Raw genomic sequence first — 20,616 nt, forward strand, 5'->3', positions numbered from 1 at the left:
TTTCTTAAACTGGTGCAACCATGCAAACTGCAATGTGTCCACATTGCAAATTTGCAATGAAAATATTATATTTAGAAGCAAAAGGAGTGGCAAGATTCCTCACAGTTGAACTGATAGAGCCCAGAGACTAGTGTAATTTTAAAGGGGTATTAAATTAACCAGTACACATATGTCACAGCATATTGGAAAGTCCATCACATAGTTAGCTAATCACAGTCTACTGAGTCTAGAGTGGATGACAGCACGGTGCAATTATATATCAATTTTAAATTACCTTGGTAATTTGAGTTTTGTGAACGCCGAACTTAAATTAGAGAAGCCGCTTGCAGCCTCCGGCAGACAACCTCCCATGCTGACAGTCTAGATAACACTGCCTGCGGCAGTGCAGCTGCCAGCTGTGCAATGAAGATTGCGCTCACAGCAGTCGTCATGTAAGCGGTATATCAATGCAAAATAGTCTTAGAGCGCCAACACAGTCTTAACTTACTCACGAAACGCAAAATGACTCTAATCTTCAAGATCATTTATAAATTAATAAAAGTAACATTCTTCCTTAAACAGACACTGGTATGCACAGAAAAACTTTTGCTAATAATAATAATGACCTCAGTTACACGCATTTCTTCGTTAAATTGACCGCTTTTTGCTTTTAATTTGTAAATGTTTTGTTGACAGGTACAATGACGAGCTGTATTGCACTTCACGATTATTTATACAAGTTTTAAACTGAAATACTCAGTAAAATTTAAAAATACTTGAAGAAAAGCCGATGTCTGTTATTAAAATTCATAAGAAATTATTTAAACATTACCTATGGCACGTTTCAAATTATAAAAATAGAAAAAGCCACTCTAATGACACTTCAATGGTAGAAGATTATTGACACCACTTAAAGACACTAGATTGTAATAGAATGCACTGGATTGCATTAGAAGGCCCTAAATTGCCTTAAAACGCATTAGTATGCACTAAAATGCTCAAAACCAGATGAGGACGTACATCGGGACAAGCCAGATCACCCAGATGCGGACGTACGCCAAGACAAGCCAGATGCGGACGAGCGGTACGTCGGGACAAGCCAGATCACCCAGATGCAAACATACGTCGAGACAAGCCAGATGCGGACGTACGCCGGGTGTGTGCGCCAATAACGTTATTTTAGCTCGTTGTACGCCAGCAGAAGGGCTTGGCGCCTCGTTTACGCCGGATTAATCCGCGGAAAATGGCACCATCCTGGGTATGGCATCACTGTCATCATGTTATGGAGCTAGATTCCAAAATGTTTTCTCATATAAGAAAATAGTAAATTTTCTAGTTATTTTCTTTGCTTTTAAATTCTTAGTGAATTTGCAATCCAACTTTCCAAATAAATTCCAAGCAATCAAGTGACCTTACTAAGTACAAGTAACAAATGTACAATTTGAAGTTGGTATAAAATAATAAACTGATGGCTTTAATGACTAATGAAACTGATATCAGTTTCTTAAACTGGTGCAACCATGCAAACTGCAATGTGTCCACATTGCAAATTTGCAATGAAAATATTATATTTAGAAGCAAAAGGAGTGGCAAGATTCCTCACAGTTGAACTGATAGAGCCCAGAGACTAGTGTAATTTTAAAGGGGTATTAAATTAACCAGTACACATATGTCACAGCATATTGGAAAGTCCATCACATAGTTAGCTAATCTTAATCACAGTCTAACTGTCTACTGAGTCTACTGTCTAGTGTGGAATGTGGATGACAGCACAATCCCACAGCCACAGGCCACGCCGCCACAACTGTGATGCAATAATGCAAGACAGACTTGCAATGTTGAAAGTGCTGACTGCTGAGCAGTATAGTGTTTTTATTAATTTACCAAAAAATTTCTTTTGCAAATACCAACAAACAAGGGTCATAGATATTAGCTAGATAAAGCAAAGAAAACGACCAAAACTGCACAGCACCACTCTGAACTCTGAGTCTCTGAACTGATCAGTTAGTAAGTTGAATACCTACTAAGTACTAACGAACTAACCTACCTACCAAAAAAAAATATTATAAACGGTAATAGACATATTAAAGAAAATAAATATTCAACTGATCAAGTTTTAGTAATTTTTGGGCTCTGTTAGTGTTTGAAGAAACATTGAGTATTGAATGGCGTCATTAACGAGTAACGAATACGAAAGAGACTAGTTGGTCTCAACACTACTTGTTGTCAGGCAACACTAAGCATTTGAAATTGAAGGAGCAGTTACACCATCTAAGCTCAACGCATCCAGCATCACGCACTAACCAGAAAACGTCGAGTTACTGTTTATATTCTCAGCGTAGTTGAGAAGTACCCTAAATACTAACAAAAAATTGCTTTAAAAAGACTCAAATATAATTAATGTTATGTTATCACTATGTTATGTCTGGAAAGAGTTAAGGTTTTCAAAACGTCGCACATCACAATCTTTGCTCAAATTTTTTAGTTAATCTACGTTGAAATCGTGTATTTTGCAAAAACGATTAAAGACTAAAATTGTTTACGCTTGTTGTATATGGTTTTATGTAGAATAATATGCTAGAAATTTTGGGAGTGGTCGTGCATTTCGACTAAAGAACTCCTCAGCCATCCGACGCAGGGATCAACGTTAAAGGTGCCTGTACACAGGGATAGTACTAGCCGCTAGTTCATCCGCCGCTTGAACTGTCCACGCTACTCATGGTTGAAATAATGCATATATTGATTCAACCATGCACGCTACTAGCCTCGTGTATAGGGGTTCAGCCGCTTCATAGGCATGCGCCGGCAAGTGCACGAGACGCGGCCGAAAAACAATGGCTCAACCTCTCAACCTTCGCGTGTTGCCCGTTGTCCCGTTGATGCAGCATCATCGAAAATAATAACCGACGTTACTCTGACACATTTAAAGCTCCAGGCCTATCGAATCGACGCTTCTACGAACTCGCTTGCGAATTGATACTCAACGACCACGAACTTCATATACCTAGATAAAAACTTTTAAAATTAATTACTTCCTAGAAAATTTTTGATTGTGAGATTCGCTTTTCATTCATGCATGCAGACAGCATTTAATGCACTGAAAAGAATACAATCTATGTTATCAAATATTTTAAGCGCAATTTTAATTTGTTGCTAGCTTCTAATACAGATTTATACGATTTATTTAGTGAATTTAATTAATATCAGTGTTATGATAGTAGGAAGATAATTCATCAGGACAATTGATGAGTAGCAGGGTAATTGGTCAATAAATATGTAATGTTAATTATGTTTTATAGCATATCTAATAATATCCTAATACTCTGATAAACCAGTGCGAGGGCTGGAAAACGAACCTGGGAATCAAATATTTTGCAAACTTGTTCGATGATTAGTTTAAGGATTTTGGTAATTGTATAAAAAAACTCTTCCAGGATTGGTTTGGTGGTAAAACTTAGTTGTGATTTTCCATGAGCCCATGCGTTAGTTTACTTCCAGCATTCATTTTCCATCAGTGCTCAAAATATACAAAGCGGAACCCTGAACTGAATCATCGATACATTGAATACAAAAATTTAAACAAGAAATTATCATAGCACCGGTTCTTACCATCGCATTTCCATAGCTTTCTCATCTCTGTTAAACATATCGTTTGCATGTAAGCCAAGCAATCAAGTAGAAGTAGCATTATCATGATTGTGCAAACGGTGCACACCATGGTTGCATTTATGTATTAATTCAACCATGGTGCACACTGTGTGAACAATATTCTGCATTAACTTCACACAGCAAATAGTGAGACAGTAAAAGTAGTGAACCATGACGTTCTGATCTAGAACTTAAAGCTATGATATATGATCACAGATCTCAGCCTCTTTCCTCGATCACTTACACTCACAGATCCATAAATCAACTACTCACCGAGATCGAGAGTAGTTGCGTAATCGTCTCGGTCGAGCGGCGTTTTACGCAGACGTTACGGCGAGCTCTACGCAATACGCACTCTGGTAATGGATAGCAGATGACGCTGAGCGTATGGTTAAAAATGTGGGAGAGTGACCTCAGCGTCCTTCACAACCACTGAGTCTATTTATCTTTAAAGTCGTCGAGGTTTTCTTGGTTAATTAAACGTTAGCAGGGACAAATCTTCTAATGTGTTCGCTCAAGCGATTATACAAGTTATTGCTCCAGCCATTACTACATTGTAACATAACAGGTTATTTCTCCAGTCACCATTACATTGTAACATTTCACTTTTATGAAATAAATTAGAAATTTCTAAATGTACGTTCAGTTTATGAATCATACTGAGGTTATTAAATAACGTTGCAATTACATATTGCGATTTAGTGTAATATTTCGATTAGTTAACTCCCAAAGCGCTGATACTGATATTTTATCGGAATTAAATAAGATGAACTAATTTCAGCGCTATTATAGAGATTTCGTGATGGAATTCTAGAATGCTGTTGTTAGATTAGAATAATTAAGATGATTATGACACCATAGTTGGATTATCGTAATATTATTCCGATTTTATTAAAATAATTATAAGATTACTGTGCGACGGCTGTAAAATAACCGTGAGATTATCGTAATAGTAATATAATAGCGCCATTAGTGTTTGTTACAAAGGGTAGGCCAGTCGTCTATTCTGAACATCACACAACATTCACAGTTTTTTGCGGGTCTCGAACACGCAACTCACAGTTCGAATTTTGCTTTACTTAACCACCGGGCCTCCTTGCCGATTCTGACCAGAAACTGGCGCACAGAGCTGGGATCGAACCCACTCCCCGCAGCTACCTTCCTTGTTGAACTATAACCGCTGGCCCACCCTGCCCTGAAAAAATCTTTTATTTAATAAAGATGCATGAGTGTTGTATCTACCGCCAAGTGCCCCTATATTCTGAAGCAGAACTTCATCGTCGTCGCCCCTATGAAGTAGAAAAACGTTGTTTTTGTTTTTCGTACGCAGGCTCTTAACTCGACCATCGCCGTAACCCACCCAGCCTACCATTCCGCAGTGAAGGTTCTTAACTCCACCATCGCCGTAACCCAGCCTACCATTCAGCAGTGAAGCCTCTTAACTCGACCATCGCCGTAACCCGACCTACCATCCAGCATTGAAGGATCTTAACTCAACCATCGCAGTAAGGTATCTTGAAGTCGTCGATTACAATCCGATAAGCCAATGTCTCAGACGCTGTTGAAAAAACTGGTTTGTGCGCGAGTAGTGTCCAAGCAGGTGCAATGCAACTTAATTACCTTAACTCCCTATTAAACTAATTAATTCATTGGGACTCTCCAGCTGCCTTTTCATTGAAGAAATTTTGATATAGAATTGCCAATGCAATTGAAAAAAAATACTTTTAAATTTTTTGCTACATGGGATGTAGTAATGTAGGTTCATATTGATTGAATTTCTCATTAATAGCTACATTTTCAGTAGCGGTAGCGGCGCTACAGCGTAAGTAGCGGTAGCGGCGCTACATTTAAGCAATTGTAGCGGTAGCGGTAGCGCCCGCTACATATTTAAGTAGCGATACGAGGTTTTGCCGCTAAAGCGCCACCGCTACATTTATATATAAAACCTGATTTGATATCTCATTAAAAAATTTTTATTTATCTTTAACAACAAAAACAAAATCGAATACGTAATTTTGAAACCTCTTGCCACAGGAAAACCTAGGGTGAGCGTGAACTAAACACCATTGCTTGAACATTTCTTAAATTCAATTGAAGCCATGAGAAGGTAAATAGCCTTCCTTTTTTACTGAGAAAATATTGAGTGAAATAGTCTGTCAAGTTACATTGCCACGCCCTGAGGAGATGGTTGCAGTAGCATGAGAGTTTGTCTTCATTGAATCTTCTAAGGAAAGTGAAGGCCTGGAGCTCTTAAATGCTACGTAATATGTCGTGTAGAGCGGTCGAGGTCAGCGCCTATATAAAGGCGAGCAGCTTGTTGCTGGTCACACTTGATCATCAGCTTCCACTTGGTCAACATCGTTCTAAGCGACATGAGGGCTTCGGTGAGTTTGATAAAAAAGAGATTTTCTGAAGTGAAAGTTCTGGAACTTCTTGAAATAAATTTGCAGAATATTAAGTAGCTGGCAATAAAATATACCGCATTCAGTTCACAACACGTATTTAGTGGTCATTTAAGTTGTTGGATTTACGGAGAACTTTTTCACTGTACTTCACAATCTGGTTGTTATTTCTTTTTCTATAACCATGAAAACCTAATACGCTGAATAAGTTGGTATCTTCAGTCTCGTTACACGATGGTCGGAATATTATTACAATGACTTGACAATTATCCAAAACTAGTAGGTAGGTGAACCCGGCGTTGTCCGAGATAGATAAATACTGAATTTTTTAATCCTGTTATCATAAATCTTATCATTATCATAATTCTTATTCTAGTAATAACAATAAAGCTTGAATAGTCTAATTAAATATAGAGACATTCAAACCCGCATTTTACAAGAAAGATGAGACGCCCATTTCACTCTAGCTTAAAAAAATTACTTGCGCCTTTCAAATATGATTCAAATATATCAATTGCCAAATTTTATTTCAATGTTTAATGCAATTCGTTATTTTCGTTCCTCCAATCCTCTAAATTGTCCCACTAAGAATGAAATTTTATATTCTGCCAATATCCCAACGCGATAATAGATCCCATATATAAGTGGTGCCCCAACAGACCCTATATATATACATATATATGTGGTGCCAGGCTATCAACACACACATTCACAAACTCACAAACTTTAAAATATAAATTAACCCAATTCTTCATAATCAATAATGGCTTCGTTTCAGATCATTATCCTGTTGCTGGCGGTCAGCGCTGTGCTCGCGGCAGAGAACTTCTCACAAGACGTCCTTCCTTCCCACGACCTCACTGACCTCTTGGACGACGGAGGCGCACGACAGCGGCGGGCGGACGCTGGCGAGCTTTCGGGCGTGGAAGAGGAAGGCGGTCGCTACATCCGTAGCCTAGATACCGTCGCGTACAAGGGCAGGAGTGCGCTGAAATCTAAGGGAAGGGTATTGAGAACTAAGGGCAAGGGCTTGAGGAACCTTAAAGGAGGTTACGGAGGAGGGGGTAAGGGCAAGGGAGGAGGTTACTCTAGGCGCCGCCGTTCATCGGAATTGGTGGAAGATCAAGACGCTGCGTCACCGCACGACATCGTGAAGCGGTTCGCTAACCCTGACCATGGCTACCACAAGAGTTCCTACAAGCCAGCCCCACACCACAAGGCCACCGCCACAGGATCTCAAGTCTTCAATCTCGGTCTCAGCAAAGGAAAACCCAAACATTACGGTCACTAAACTGATATAACTGAAATAGCTATTATATATAGCCCACGGCGAGGAAGGTAAATAACTCTTAGTATTTTTTTCTATATATTTTTATTTATATTGTTCTTCTATAAGGTTCTTCGAATAAACAGATGAGAGCAGTGAGTTGCAGGTTCAATCCCAGCGTTTCGGATCAGTTCTAATCAGGTCAGCAATGTGGCTAGGGGGGTTAAGAATACTAAGTTTGAAGCAGTGAGTTGTGGGTCTAAGCCCTTACAAGCTATGAGAATTCTGCGATATCTAGAATTGTCAATACCAATATTACAATAACGCTGCTTTTATCAAAACTTTGGAAGTTCTTGCACACAGGGTCTGTATTTTCCCATCAAAATTTATATTCTTTTCAAAAATATTGTTCCTATGCACGTTTGTTACACTAAATGAAGTAAACTGTGTTCTTATTTTACATTTTTTTATCCTCAAACAACTGATCGAACGAATCATAGTTTGAACACTGAAATTATTCAGGGTTTTTGTTATAGAAATCATCCACAATAAGTGATTCCTTCGTTTCACTAGAATCGACTAGTCACTAGGTCCACCTAGACACTGCAGTGGTTCGCGGCACAGGTTTCATACGTAACAAGTGAATGGCCTAGATGCCTTCATATATATATATGGCCAAAATGCTTTGATAGATAGGTATATGGTCAAGATGCCTTCATAGATATATGGTCAATATACATTGATAGACATGTGATCAAGATGACCTAATAAATATATGGTAAAAATTCCTTGATAGATATATGGTCACAATGCATTGGTAGATATATGGTCACAATGCATTGATAGATATATGGTCAAGATGCCTTCATAGATGTATGGTCAAGATGCCGTGATAGTTTGTTGAGAATAATTCTTTAGACGCGCTGAAAGTCTTCATTAAGTTCAGTTCACTTACGCCTCGATTCTCGGTTTGTAATGAAAACAAATGTTTCCATCTATTCAAAATTTAAATGAATATAATTTTATTTCAGCCCAACGCACATAGCATAACAAGAATTGCGTTGAAGTATGAGAATATGACGATGAAAATAGTGTATAATTTACCATCTCTACGGCTGCTCATCAAGAGTACGCGAAAGGCAGTAAATTTGAAGACTTCAGTGGAACATTTATGAGACTAAATCGACTATACGGGTTGCTCTTCAACGGAACATCGGAAGATACCTCACTATAAGCAACAAGTAATACTAGGTTAGCAATGACTGCATGGGGTAAGTGTAATGCTCCTGTCAGTCTGAAACACAGATAACAACAAAAACAAGTGTCCTTATTGCCGTAGCCTCAACGAAAATAACAAATTAACTCCCAGCAAAATAAGCCACCTAATAGTCACCAGTAGAAACACACATTGTAACAACAAAATTGTTGAATAAGTAACAACAGTGATATTTTTGAGGCATTTCCAAGTCTCACATCAATAACTAGTTAAAATACCGATACATGGATGCATAAGAAAACATTAAACACTACACAGCACGGCCAACACAATAACAAGTGTGATTACTGATGAAAACATTTTTCAGTTTCACATCAATAGCAAATAAGATACACCGATAATTTGGTGCAGAATAAAGCTACAAACACCACGAAGTACAACAACAACAATGAATAGGTTATACGACAAACGGACTTTACAGGGCATGTACTCGCAGCTGATGCAGCGCCAGCTTGAGGCAGGTTGCCCAGCTGGCAAACGTCAGTGTCTCAGACGGCTGTGCATAGGGTGTGTGGTCGCAGTTCTGAATAGAAATTGTGTTTTAAGGTGGCGAGCGAGGGATCCGTGCGAGATATTCTATTGAGTTAATGGGCTTCGATGATCGAGTGTAGGAGCAGCAACAAGAGTACGAAGCACAGGCCAACACCAGCGATGGGACGATCATGGAAGCTATTGGGGGAGAATGTATGTGATTTTCCCGTTGGAGGATTTGCTAGAGCCATATAGCGTACCTAACCAGTCACCGAGCAACCGAACGGAGACCCCAGAAAAACAAAATAACGAATCAGGTAATTCGCGACCTCCCTCTTCGACCCAACCTAGCCTCAAAGCACAACCTGACCAAGGAATTGCCATCCTAACTCCTCCCGAGGAGCCCCAGTCTTGCGCATCCGTCACTTCTGACCTCAAAAGATCAGGATCCTTTCGCTCCTTTACAGGACCGATCTCTGCCGACACCCAAGCCGCCCTCCTCGCCCAAGTCTGCAAAGACCAACCGATTCCTCCTGCTGCTGCTCCTACACAAACCCTCGCTCTACCTTCCAAACGAACCTCAATTTTCAGCATCAAAAAGAGCGTTGACACGGCTGATGACAATCAAGTGACTCGAAAAAAAGCTTCCCTTCAAATTAAATCTTCGTTCGAACTACCTCCGAAACCTCAGGGATCACCAATAATAGAAAATGATTTGAAAAAAAGAACAGACGCTTCAATTCGCAAAACCCCAACGAAGTCTCAGTCCTTCTCGTCTATAGCATCTTCTTATCAAGCCTTGCACATCAAGCGAAGTGTAACGCCAACAGGCAGCGCATTACGGCTCCATCCCAATAGTCTATTGTGCACGACACCTCATGACGACAGCAGAAACTTACACGACAAAAACACCAACAAATGCGAACTTTCATCCTTACAGTCATTTGACAACAGTTCTGTGAAGCAGCCTATTGAAGTTACTAGAGGTGATTCGGGGGTTACCAAAAAGCCTCAAATTTCACGTGATCTGCAGTCTAATTTATTAGATCCCAGAGCTGAATCTCCGTCATCTGTCGTTCTTCAGCGTCGAAAAAAAGCTTTAGTGAATGTGTCGGTGCTGCCCAAAGATTTAGGGACGCAGCAAAAAAGTGCATTCGGTGGTGCCAAGGACGGCAGTATCTGTGCCAAAGAATTCTCATATAATGCGAGTTCTAGTGTTGGTACAATAGCAGAACAAGAATTCGGTTCACAATACAAAACTCGTGCTAGAAGTCAAAATATAAGTGAAGGATTATCAAGGACACGTTATTCGCGTGACGGTAGCATAAGTTACACGTCTGTCGCCATACGAAGTGACTGTAGCGTTGACAGCAGCACTGACGTGACGCTCGCTGGCAGTAGCAGTTTACGCAGCAGCAACAACAGCAGTTTCCGCAGTAGAACCAGTGACGTAGTCAGGAATAGAGTTCCTAGAGATTCCTACGCTAGAACTCGGGGTCCCATCATCATTAAACTGGATGTTCCTCACGAGGGATCACCCATTCATGTGGACCCGGTGAACATCGCTCATGAACGCAACACAATTTCCGGGTCTTCGACACATGTCAGCGGCGCAGCGGTGGCGACGTCAACGAACTCAAAACGACCGGCTGCTCCTGTGAGGACTTTGTCCACGGGAGCAGCGCCCCTCAACCTCGACAAAAATGCTGTTACAAAATCCCCACCCAGCGGGGCCGTGTCTGAGTTCCTTAGAACCGCGGCTGCTGGCAATTTCGCTGCAATAGCAGCCCCATCCATCCCAGCTTCCCCACCTCTCTCGGCGCGTCCTCCAGTGGCGGGGACGCAGAGAAAGTCCCAAACAGAGCTACCTTCAAAATGGACTCAACCTTCCAGTCATATCCGGTCCCCGTCGATTTCCTCCAAAGAAAAACGAGCGTGGGGAAGTTCCCCCCAAATGTTGGTGTCAGACTCGGTCGAGGCAGGACTGCGACGCCTCACCCACCCAGCTCTCAGTGAGCCTCTCAAGGCTCACTGCAACGTCACCTTCAAGCTCGTCAAGACGGGTGAGTCCCGAAAAATTTCTGAATGTTTCAGATGAATTTATTAATAAATTAATTCATGAATCGCGTTTCGTGAACGGAAAGTTTAATGATGAAAAAAAATTCTGACTCTTTTGTTCTTTCATGACCCGAGTTGAGGTCAATAGATGAATTTCTGTCAGTGATATTAATTGCTAAAACGTACGACGTGTATGGCGTTTAGCGTGTCTGGCGACTACAATCACAATTTGCAAGGCTTTTCATCTAAATGGAATTGAGATCATGAATCACTAAAAAAGGGCGTTAGGTCAGCGTTTCTCGGTTGTAATGGTTGACCTTTTAGGTTCGAATTTTGTTAGAACATAACACATTCACTAAGCTGATTTTTCAGTTATCGAATGGTTTCACTGAGAAATGTTTACGTTCAACCTGTTACCGCTCAGCTGTAAAGAGTACCGTAATAGTTTTCAAACTTTTATTAATTCCAAATGGGATCTAGGAAATTTAAAATATGTTTGTGCTACGATTCTTTGTAAGCTTTTCATCTTCATACAAAACTAAATGAGGTTCGGGAATAATTTTATCATGAAATAAACCTGAATATACCTATAAATTTAAAATACTTGAAAATCATTAGTTAAGAAGCTCATTTAACATATTATTCTTTTTGAATGACGTGCAAAATGACAGCTTGCGTTGGGATCGAGAAGGCGGAATAGAGACGCGTCATTACAGCGGCTTGGGAGGCGCTCCCACCGATCAAGAGTTTACGGCGCGATGAAGAATAACTTAGCGTCCATAAAACTTGCTCTTCGGTAGCTTCTTGGGCTGTCGTAAGCTTCGACTTGATAACTTCGTCCTGGCTTACGTCTTCAGCTTCACGTTGAATGAAGGAGCTTCACTTGAGCAAGTGAATACATTTGATGCCGGTTATTTTGATACCTTCAACGCGTTGGCGTGGCCTGGGACTGCTACGTCCGGGACCCGTACGAAGATTATCAACGATCAAGGAGTTTTGAAGATCAGGCCCAAGAGTTTCTCACACCGGTACTTTTTTCTTCCCTTCAGTGAATCGGATTCATAAAAATACCTCAAAATGACTAGACTAGCGGATTCACCTCAACAAACATTGAAAATATTTAGCGTTTAACAATGACCATTTAGAATGAGGCCACTAAGGACTCAGCATTATTCCATAACTACCCTCTAAATATTATAAATATTTCGTTTATAACAGATTAATATGTATGTAATCTCCAACGAATTTGCACCAAAGTTTGGTTATTAGTATAGTGAAGAAAGTTCATTTCTGACCACTCCTTACCCTCACCCCTCCTTACCCTCACCCACTCCTTACCCTCATCCACTCCTTACCCTCACCCACTCCTTACCCTCACCCACTCCTTACCCTCACCCAGTCCAAGTTCTGCTCCTGACAGCCTGAGGAGGGAAGGGAGTGAGTGGGTAGAGGAGTGGGGGGAATGGGGGAAGGGGGGCTTTTGATCAGCCGAGTGGTTGTGTTCAATCAAGACAGACAATGTAGAGCTGCTGTGCCGCAGCTGCTTCGCTGGCTGTTACAGCTGTAATTATTAGTCACAGCTGCTCTACAACAGCCGTATGGCGCTGTAACTGTCTCTTATACACATCTAGATGTGTATAAGAGACAGACTCCGAACATCACCGGCAAGCCTTACAAGGGAGAAGACGCCATGTAGATTATCTTGCTACTCAAGTAACAGCTGCCCAGAATTAAGGGTCGGTGATAAGGCTTAGGATTCATTCCGTATTACGCTATGCGCTCTGTATAATTGTAATTTAACCTCAACGTACGACTTTGTATAAGTTTAGCGGTAAGTTTGCCGTGATGAGTTATTTAACAATGTGAGAACTGATGTAAAAAAAAAGAATCCAAACGACTTTAAACATCCTGATCGTCATCCCCCATACAATATATTAGTTCATCCCGATTTTTTTCTCTGTAGAAAAAAAGCCAGCTTCGCTACAACTACGGCAAGTCCGAAAAACTGCAGCCAATTAATGAAGCTTTGAGTAAAACTTCTGCCAAAAACCACTACACGTATTTTTTTACATTAAATTCTTCTCGCATACAAGTGTTTTCGGCCCGCGGGTTCTTTCCGGGACGCTGCATTTGCAATTGATCGGATCAAAAGCAGATTTCACATCGTCAATTAATTTTGTGTTGGTTTTGTTCAAACTTAAGCACTTAAGTCACCAAAGAGAATTATGATGGAACATCAAATCTAAACTTTGTAATAAACTTTATATGGGTAGCCTGGTGTTGGCAAATTTGAAAAAGTGCAGAAAATTTGCCGCATGCTAGAATTTGTCGCATGTCCGAAATATTTATATATTAGAATAAATCTTTCTTTAGTCATCATCGTAACGAGATAATATGTGCTGTCATATAAAGCATATTGCATTCAGTACTTTAAGTATGATACCAAATTGNGTGTTATATTGTCCAAATACTGGCACGTTTTCTTGCCAACAGCTCGAGCTCAAATCGAACATAGAACATGATATGCCTGGACTAAACTGTGTCAGGATGACCCATACGATGGCAAAAATCGAACAATAGCCACCTCATCTTTCTGCTTGTGGTTCATTTAACAGGAGATTATTCGGCAGATGCTTGATAAAAGTTGGAGAACAAGGCTTTTAGTTTGAATTGATTTTTTCTTTAATAGTTTCAATAACAATAATATAATTATTTATTTTAATACTAATATTAACAGTTTATGTTTGTTGAAATATGAAGATTCGTTTATTTTTTACAACTCAACGTGTTTCATCATGACTAATGATTTTTATATGCCTAATGAAAGACATTGTCACTGCATTGCGCCTCTGTTACACAAAACAAACACACACAAACATACACAAAAAACGGCGTTTACACCTGCACAATTGCAAGCGACGGTCTTTCTTTGCGTAAAATCTTGGCCGTCATGTCGATGGCCACTTAAAAAAATAACTGCAAGCCAAGAACAAGTCTCAGCTGGCTTGGGGCTTAGACCGCTGGTAGTACTTCGTTAATTTAGACCTTCTAGAGAGAGTAGTTATTGCAATCATTGTACATAGGTCTTGTACTGTAAGTTTCGATCGCGGTCTGTTCCTCTAGACCTTCTAGAGAGAGTAACGACCGCGGTCTGTTCGTCTAGACCTTCTAGAGCGAGTAACGATTGCGGTCTGTTCGTCTAGACCTTCTAGAGTGAGTAACGATCGCAGTCTGTTCGTGTTCGTCTAGACCATCTAGAGAGAGTAACGATTAAGGCCTGTTCGTCCAGACCTTCTAGAGAGAGAAACGATTGAGGTCTGTTCGTTCAGACCTTCTAGAGTAAATTTCGATCACGATCTGTTCGTATAGACCGACCTTCTAGAGAGAGAGTAACGATCGCGATCTGTTCGTGTAGACGGTCTAAAGCAGGGGACTTCTTTCCACTCTGTATCTGCCAAAATCACTGGTAGTTTACTTCCCATAGACAACTATACGTCTATACATGCATGACATCTATTGTATCTTTAATATGTTTCTTATCTTGATAATTTTTACTGATTTTGACATTGGCATTAACCTTTTCAAGGGAGCATAATTAATATCACCGCATAATTTTCCTGAAAACATTCTATACTCTAGAGTCTAGATTCTAGAGTATCAGGTCAGTGTTCTAGAGTCTAGAATGCTGACCCGACGAAGACTGAATGAGAATTGTTGTAGTAGCAGAATTATTGCTACTGTTTAGGAACTCGTAATGCTGTAGCGCTGCCAAGTGCGACAAAGAAAATCTAGTTGTGGAAATCACTGAACTAAAGGTGACTGATAATCTTATTTGCTTTTCAGTTGACAGATAATCTCAATTAACTTTTGACTAGTTAGGGTAACTAGTTAGGGTAACTAGTTAGGGTAACTAGTTAGGGTGACTAGTTAGGTGACTAGTTAGGGTGAATAGTTAGAGTGACTAGTTAGGGTGAATAGTTAGGGTGAATAGTTAGGGTGACTAGTTAGGGTGACTAGTTAGGGTGAATAGTTAGGGTGACCAGTTAGGGTGACTAGTTAGGGTGACTAGTTGGGGTGACTAATTAGGGTGACTAGGGTGATTGCGAACTTTACATTACGTCTATCTCTGAAAAAATAAATGGTTCTTATTTTCCAAATAGTGACAAATTTCCTTTCCCAAGGCACAAGAAGAGAGTGGTCGTAAAATTGACCTGCTTTTTTTGTCAGTGTCCATCATATACATATATGCATGTGCATGTTTATATTCTACGTTATATCTTGATGGTGATTATTTGTAGTGACTATGAGTCCTTATCATGAAATAGAGATGAATATTATAACGACTATGTTATTTTATTATTATTGTCACGTCGGAATAACGACAAAATGACTGGTATAGTAAACCAGCAGGGGTAGTTAATACGTATAGCTGTCGGAGAGAGGGAGCGGGGTGAGAGTGAGTGGGGAGAAATGGAGTGGGGTGAAGTGGGAAGTGCATGTTGACCAAATCTTGACGTAGGCTTTCAAAGCTGAAGTCAACATGAGCCGAGACCGAGAAGTTTGGTCCACTCTACTGAGTGGCAGTCCACTCTACTGAGTGGCAGTCCACTCTACTGAGTGGCAGTCCACTCTACTGAGTGGCAGTCCACTCTACTGAGTGGCGGTCCACTCTACTGAGTGGCGGTCCACTCTACTGAGTGTCGGTCCCCTCTACTGAGTGGAGGTAGAACTAAGTTAAGAACTTAGTGAAGTACTAAGTGGAGAACTAAAAGGAGAACTAAGCGGAGAACTAAACGAATAACTAAGCGGAGAACTAAGCGAAGAACTAAGCGGAGAACTAAGCGTAGAACTAAGCGAAGAACTAAGCGAAGAACTAAGCGGAGAACTAAATGAAGAACTAAGTGGAGAAGAAAGTGAAGAACTAAGCGCAGAAATAAGCGGAGAACTAAGCGAAGAACTAAGTGAAAAACGAAGTGGAGAACTAAGTGAAAAACTAAACGGAGAACTAAGTGAAGAACTAAGTGAAAAACTAATTGAAGAACTAAGTGGAGAAGAAAGTGAAGAACTAAGCGGAGAACTAAGCGGAGAAATAAGCGCAAAACTTTGCGGATAACTAAGCGAAGAACTAGGAGAAAAACTAAGTGGAGAACTAAGTGAAAAAAAGTGGAGAACTAAGTGAAGAACTAAGTAAAAAAATTATCGGTGAACTAAGTGAAGAATTATGCGCAAACCCAAGTGAAGAACTAAGTGAAGAACTAAGGAAGAACAAAGTGAAGAACTAAGCGGAGAACTAAGGAAGAACTAAGAGAAGAATTAAGCAAAAAACTAAGTGAAGAATTAAGTGCAGAACTAAGGAAGAACTAAGTAGACCACAAAAAAGGAAACCATGTGTAAGAACTGCAGCTGGCGCAGTCCCAACAGGTGCTGCCTCAAGTTATTCCTGAACCTGGGCACAATACGGCGCTATGTTGTGACAATGTTGAGCTATGTGTCACCTGGGCACAATACGGCGCTATGTTGTGACAATGTTGAGCTATGTGTCACCTGGGCACAATACGGCGCTATGTTGTGACAATGTTGAGCTATGTGTCACCTGGGCACAATACGGCGCTATGTTGTGACAATGTTGAGCTATGTGTCACCTGGGCACAATACGGCGCTATGTTGTGACAATGTTGAGCTATGTGTCACCTGGGCACAATACGGCGCTATGTTGTGACAATGTTGAGCTATGTGTCACCTGGGCACAATACGGCGCTATGTTGTGACAATGTTGAGCTATGTGTCACCTGGGCACAATACGGCGCTATGTTGTGACAATGTTGAGCTATGTGTCACCTGGGCACAATACGGCGCTATGTTGTGACAATGTTGAGCTATGTGTCACCTGGGCACAATACGGCGCTATGTTGTGACAATGTTGAGCTATGTGTCACCTGGGCACAATACGGCGCTATGTTGTGACAATGTTGAGCTATGTGTCACCTGGGCACAATACTGCGCTATGTTGTGACAATGTTGAGCTATGTGAGTATCTGGGACGTTGGTAACACTGATACGCCTCTTTACCAAGCCGATATGGGTTTTGATGACCCACACGAAGGTAGAAAGTGCATCTTTATTTGGACAAAGTCTCACTAACTTTTTTGAAAGTTCTACATTGAACGTCGTTCATAAATGAAAATTTAATTTAGTTAAATAAGTTATCCTGCTCCTATTATTTTTATTGTTCATTTGAAGCCTGATTTGGTTATATCACTCAGAGGAAGGAGTGAGGATATTCAATTAGCGATGCCCCTCTTGTCCTTAAATGGGTCATCCTGACCCAGTTTGGCCCGGTAATTGATCGTATCTGCATGTGCTACGTCAGCTTTTTGCTCGTGTTGAGAAAGTGTGTAACTACTTAGAAAATATGACCCGTTCATTTTTTTAGTGATAACTATTGACTGTTGAATTGAATTCCTTCTATACGTAATCACTCGTCAACTTAATGAAAGGTTAACATATAACGTGAGAATGACACTTTGAGAATCTAACGACTTAAGTCATCGGTAACTAAGGTACAGNCAGCTCTAAGTTCGCTGCTCTGAGATCTGCAGCTCTTCGGTCCGCTGCTCTGAGATCTGCAGCTCTAAGTTCGCTGCTCTGAGATCTGCAGCTCTAAGTTCGCTGCTCTGAGATCTGCTGCTCTAAGTTCGCTGCTCTGAGATCTGCAGCTCTTCGGTCCGCTGCTCTGAGATCTGCAGCTCTTCGGTCCGCTGCTCTGAGATCTGCTGCTCTTCGGTCCGCTGCTCTGAGATCTGTTGCTCTTGGATCCGTTGCTCTTCCGTCCGGTGCTCTGAAATCCGGCGGAGGCTAAATCCCGGAGATCGAGCTTGTTCTCGCTGGATGATTTGTTGGCTCAGCTTATGGAGATATGGGTGTTGACATGGGGTGTTGACATGGGGTGAGCTATGTGTCACCTGGGCACAATACGGCGCTATGTTGTGACAATGTTGAGCTATGTGTCACCTGAGCACAATACGGCGCTATGCTGTGACAATGTTGAGCTATGTGCCACCTGGGCACAATACGGCGGCGCTATGTTGTGACAATGTTGTGCTATGTGTCACCTGGGCACAATACGGGGCTATGTTGTGACAATGTTGTGCTATGTATCACCTGGGCACAATACGGCGATATGTTGTGACAATGTTGAGCTATGTGTCACCTGGGCACAATACGGCGCTATGTTGTGACAATGTTGAGCTATGTGTCACCTGGGCACAATACGGCGCTATGTTGTGACAATGTTGAGCTATGTGTCACCTGGGCACAATACGGCGCTATGTTGTGACAATGTTGAGCTATGTGTCACCTGGGCACAATACGGCGCTATGTTGTGACAATGTTGAGCTATGTGTCACCTGGGCACAATACGGCGCTATGTTGTGACAATGTTGAGCTATGTGTCACCTGGGCACAATACGGCGCTATGTTGTGACAATGTTGAGCTATGTGTCACCTGGGCACAATACGGCGCTATGTTGTGACAATGTTGAGCTATGTGTCACCTGGGCACAATACGGCGCTATGTTGTGACAATGTTGAGCTATGTGTCACCTGGGCACAATACGGCGCTATGTTGTGACAATGTTGAGCTATGTGTCACCTGGGCACAATACGGCGCTATGTTGTGACAATGTTGAGCTATGTGTCACCTGGGCACAATACGGCGCTATGTTGTGACAATGTTGAGCTATGTGTCACCTGGGCACAATACGGCGCTATGTTGTGACAATGTTGAGCTATGTGTCACCTGGGCACAATACGGCGCTATGTTGTGACAATGTTGAGCTATGTGTCACCTGGGCNCCTGTCTCTTATACACATCTAGATGTGTATAAGAGACAGCCCCCCCCCCGCGTCATTTGCCAGAATATGACGAGTTGCGGCGGTCGTTAAGCAGCAATTGTTTCGCGTTCGTTTTAAACGCAGAGACCGAGGCTTGGCAAGCCCGGCGCATGAACTGTCACTCTGACACTTCCTTTGTCAATAGTTATTAATCATATTAGTGGCTCACTAGGTTTTTACACGAAGTTTTTCAATGCTATGTGGCTAATATGTTGGTGGAAATTCTTTTCCTCTCACTGTATTAACTTTATTTAACTATTAGTTGTTTCATTAAGCTATACTGCCCAGTTCGTTCATCAACACAAGTATGTGTGAACTGTGACGTCACGCGTCCGGTGACGTCACGCGTCCTGTGATGTCACGTGACATGTGACGTTTCCAAGTTAAGGTCAAGGTCATTGACCAAATATGGATAAGTCTACGGTGCTTACATAAAACATTTGAATATCTTGAACTCCACGGTTTTACAAGGCAGATTTTACTTCGCAAAAAAATCTACGGACTCTATACCGAATATTTAAGTTACTTTATATAATATTGCGCTATCTCTTAAATGAAAAGTTTATTAAAAATACGGTTTAAATAATATTTTTTTCACATCAGAAATGATCACTAGTGACCGGGGTTTACCATTAAAATGTGTTTGTTATACCCCATGAGTCCTCTAGCGTTACATGGGGACTATACTATTGGAGATCCCTGCATTTTTTCCTGAGATTTTTATTACAGATGACGAATATAGTTCAGGTCTTAATAATTTTTTAATAAAAATAAATTTCAGGAGTTAAGGTTATAATAAGAGATGATAAATATAGTTACCGGGGGCACTTAGCCTCGAGCCAATGTTACATAATGTTTCACGTCAAATTTTTATTCGGGGTCTACGTTGATGTTCACGTCGATGCTCACGCCTTATTCACATCAACGTTGATGTCGACATTCAACCCAATGTTCACGTCGATGTTCATGTTTATATTCACGTCGACATTCACGTTTTTCTTCACGCCAATGTTTACACAAATGTTCATGCTGATGTTTTCGCCAGTGTTGATGCTGTTGTTCTCACCAATATTCATGCTGATGTTCTCACCGATGTTCATGCTGATGTTCTCACCAATGTTCATGCTGATGTTCTCACAAATGTTCATGCTGATGTTCTCACCAATGTTCATGCCACCGTTAACGCTGATGTTCTCACCAATGTTCATGCTGATGTTCTCACCAATGTTCATACTGATGTTCTCACCAATGTTCATGCTGATGTTTCCGCCAGTGTTGATGCTGTTGTTCTCACCGATGTTCATGCTGATGTTCTCACCTATGTTCATGCTGATGTTCTCACCGATGTTCATGCTGATGTTCTCACCGCTGTTCACGCTGATGTTCTCACCAATGTTCATGCTGATGTTCTCACCAATGTTCATGCTGATGGTCTCACCAATGTTCATGCTGATGTTCTCACCAATGTTCATGCTGATGCTCTCACCAATGTTCATGCTGATGTTCTCACCAATGTTCATGCTGATGTTCTCACCAATGTTCATGCTGATGTTCTCACCAATGTTCATGCTGATGTTCTCACCAATGTTCATGCTGATGTTCTCACCAATGTTCATGCTGAT

The 20,616-nt window shown here is 41.1% G+C and overlaps 2 protein-coding genes across 2 annotated transcripts in view; both read left to right on the top strand.

The window, feature by feature from the left end:
• Positions 1–5,934: 5,934 nt before the first annotated feature.
• On the top strand, positions 5,935–7,751 carry LOC108666872. Its single transcript, XM_018153810.2, has 2 exons — positions 5,935–6,011; positions 6,808–7,751. The coding sequence occupies exons 1-2, from the start codon at positions 6,000–6,002 to the stop codon at positions 7,318–7,320; spliced, it is 525 nt and encodes a 174-aa protein (XP_018009299.1). The 5' UTR covers positions 5,935–5,999; the 3' UTR covers positions 7,321–7,751.
• Positions 7,752–9,069: 1,318 nt separating this feature from the next.
• The window catches only part of LOC108666868, a gene marked incomplete at its 3' end in the record, with an annotated part of 32,858 nt that continues 21,311 nt past the window's right edge, over positions 9,070–20,616 (top strand). The window contains 1 exon segment of the mRNA XM_047880895.1: positions 9,070–11,106. Within this exon segment, the coding sequence (XP_047736851.1) occupies positions 9,255–11,106 (1,852 nt within the window).

Source organism: Hyalella azteca, unplaced genomic scaffold, assembly GCF_000764305.2.
Source record: "Hyalella azteca isolate HAZT.00-mixed unplaced genomic scaffold, Hazt_2.0.2 contig6532, whole genome shotgun sequence".
In the NCBI taxonomy this organism is placed as follows: Eukaryota; Metazoa; Arthropoda; class Malacostraca; order Amphipoda; family Hyalellidae; genus Hyalella; species Hyalella azteca.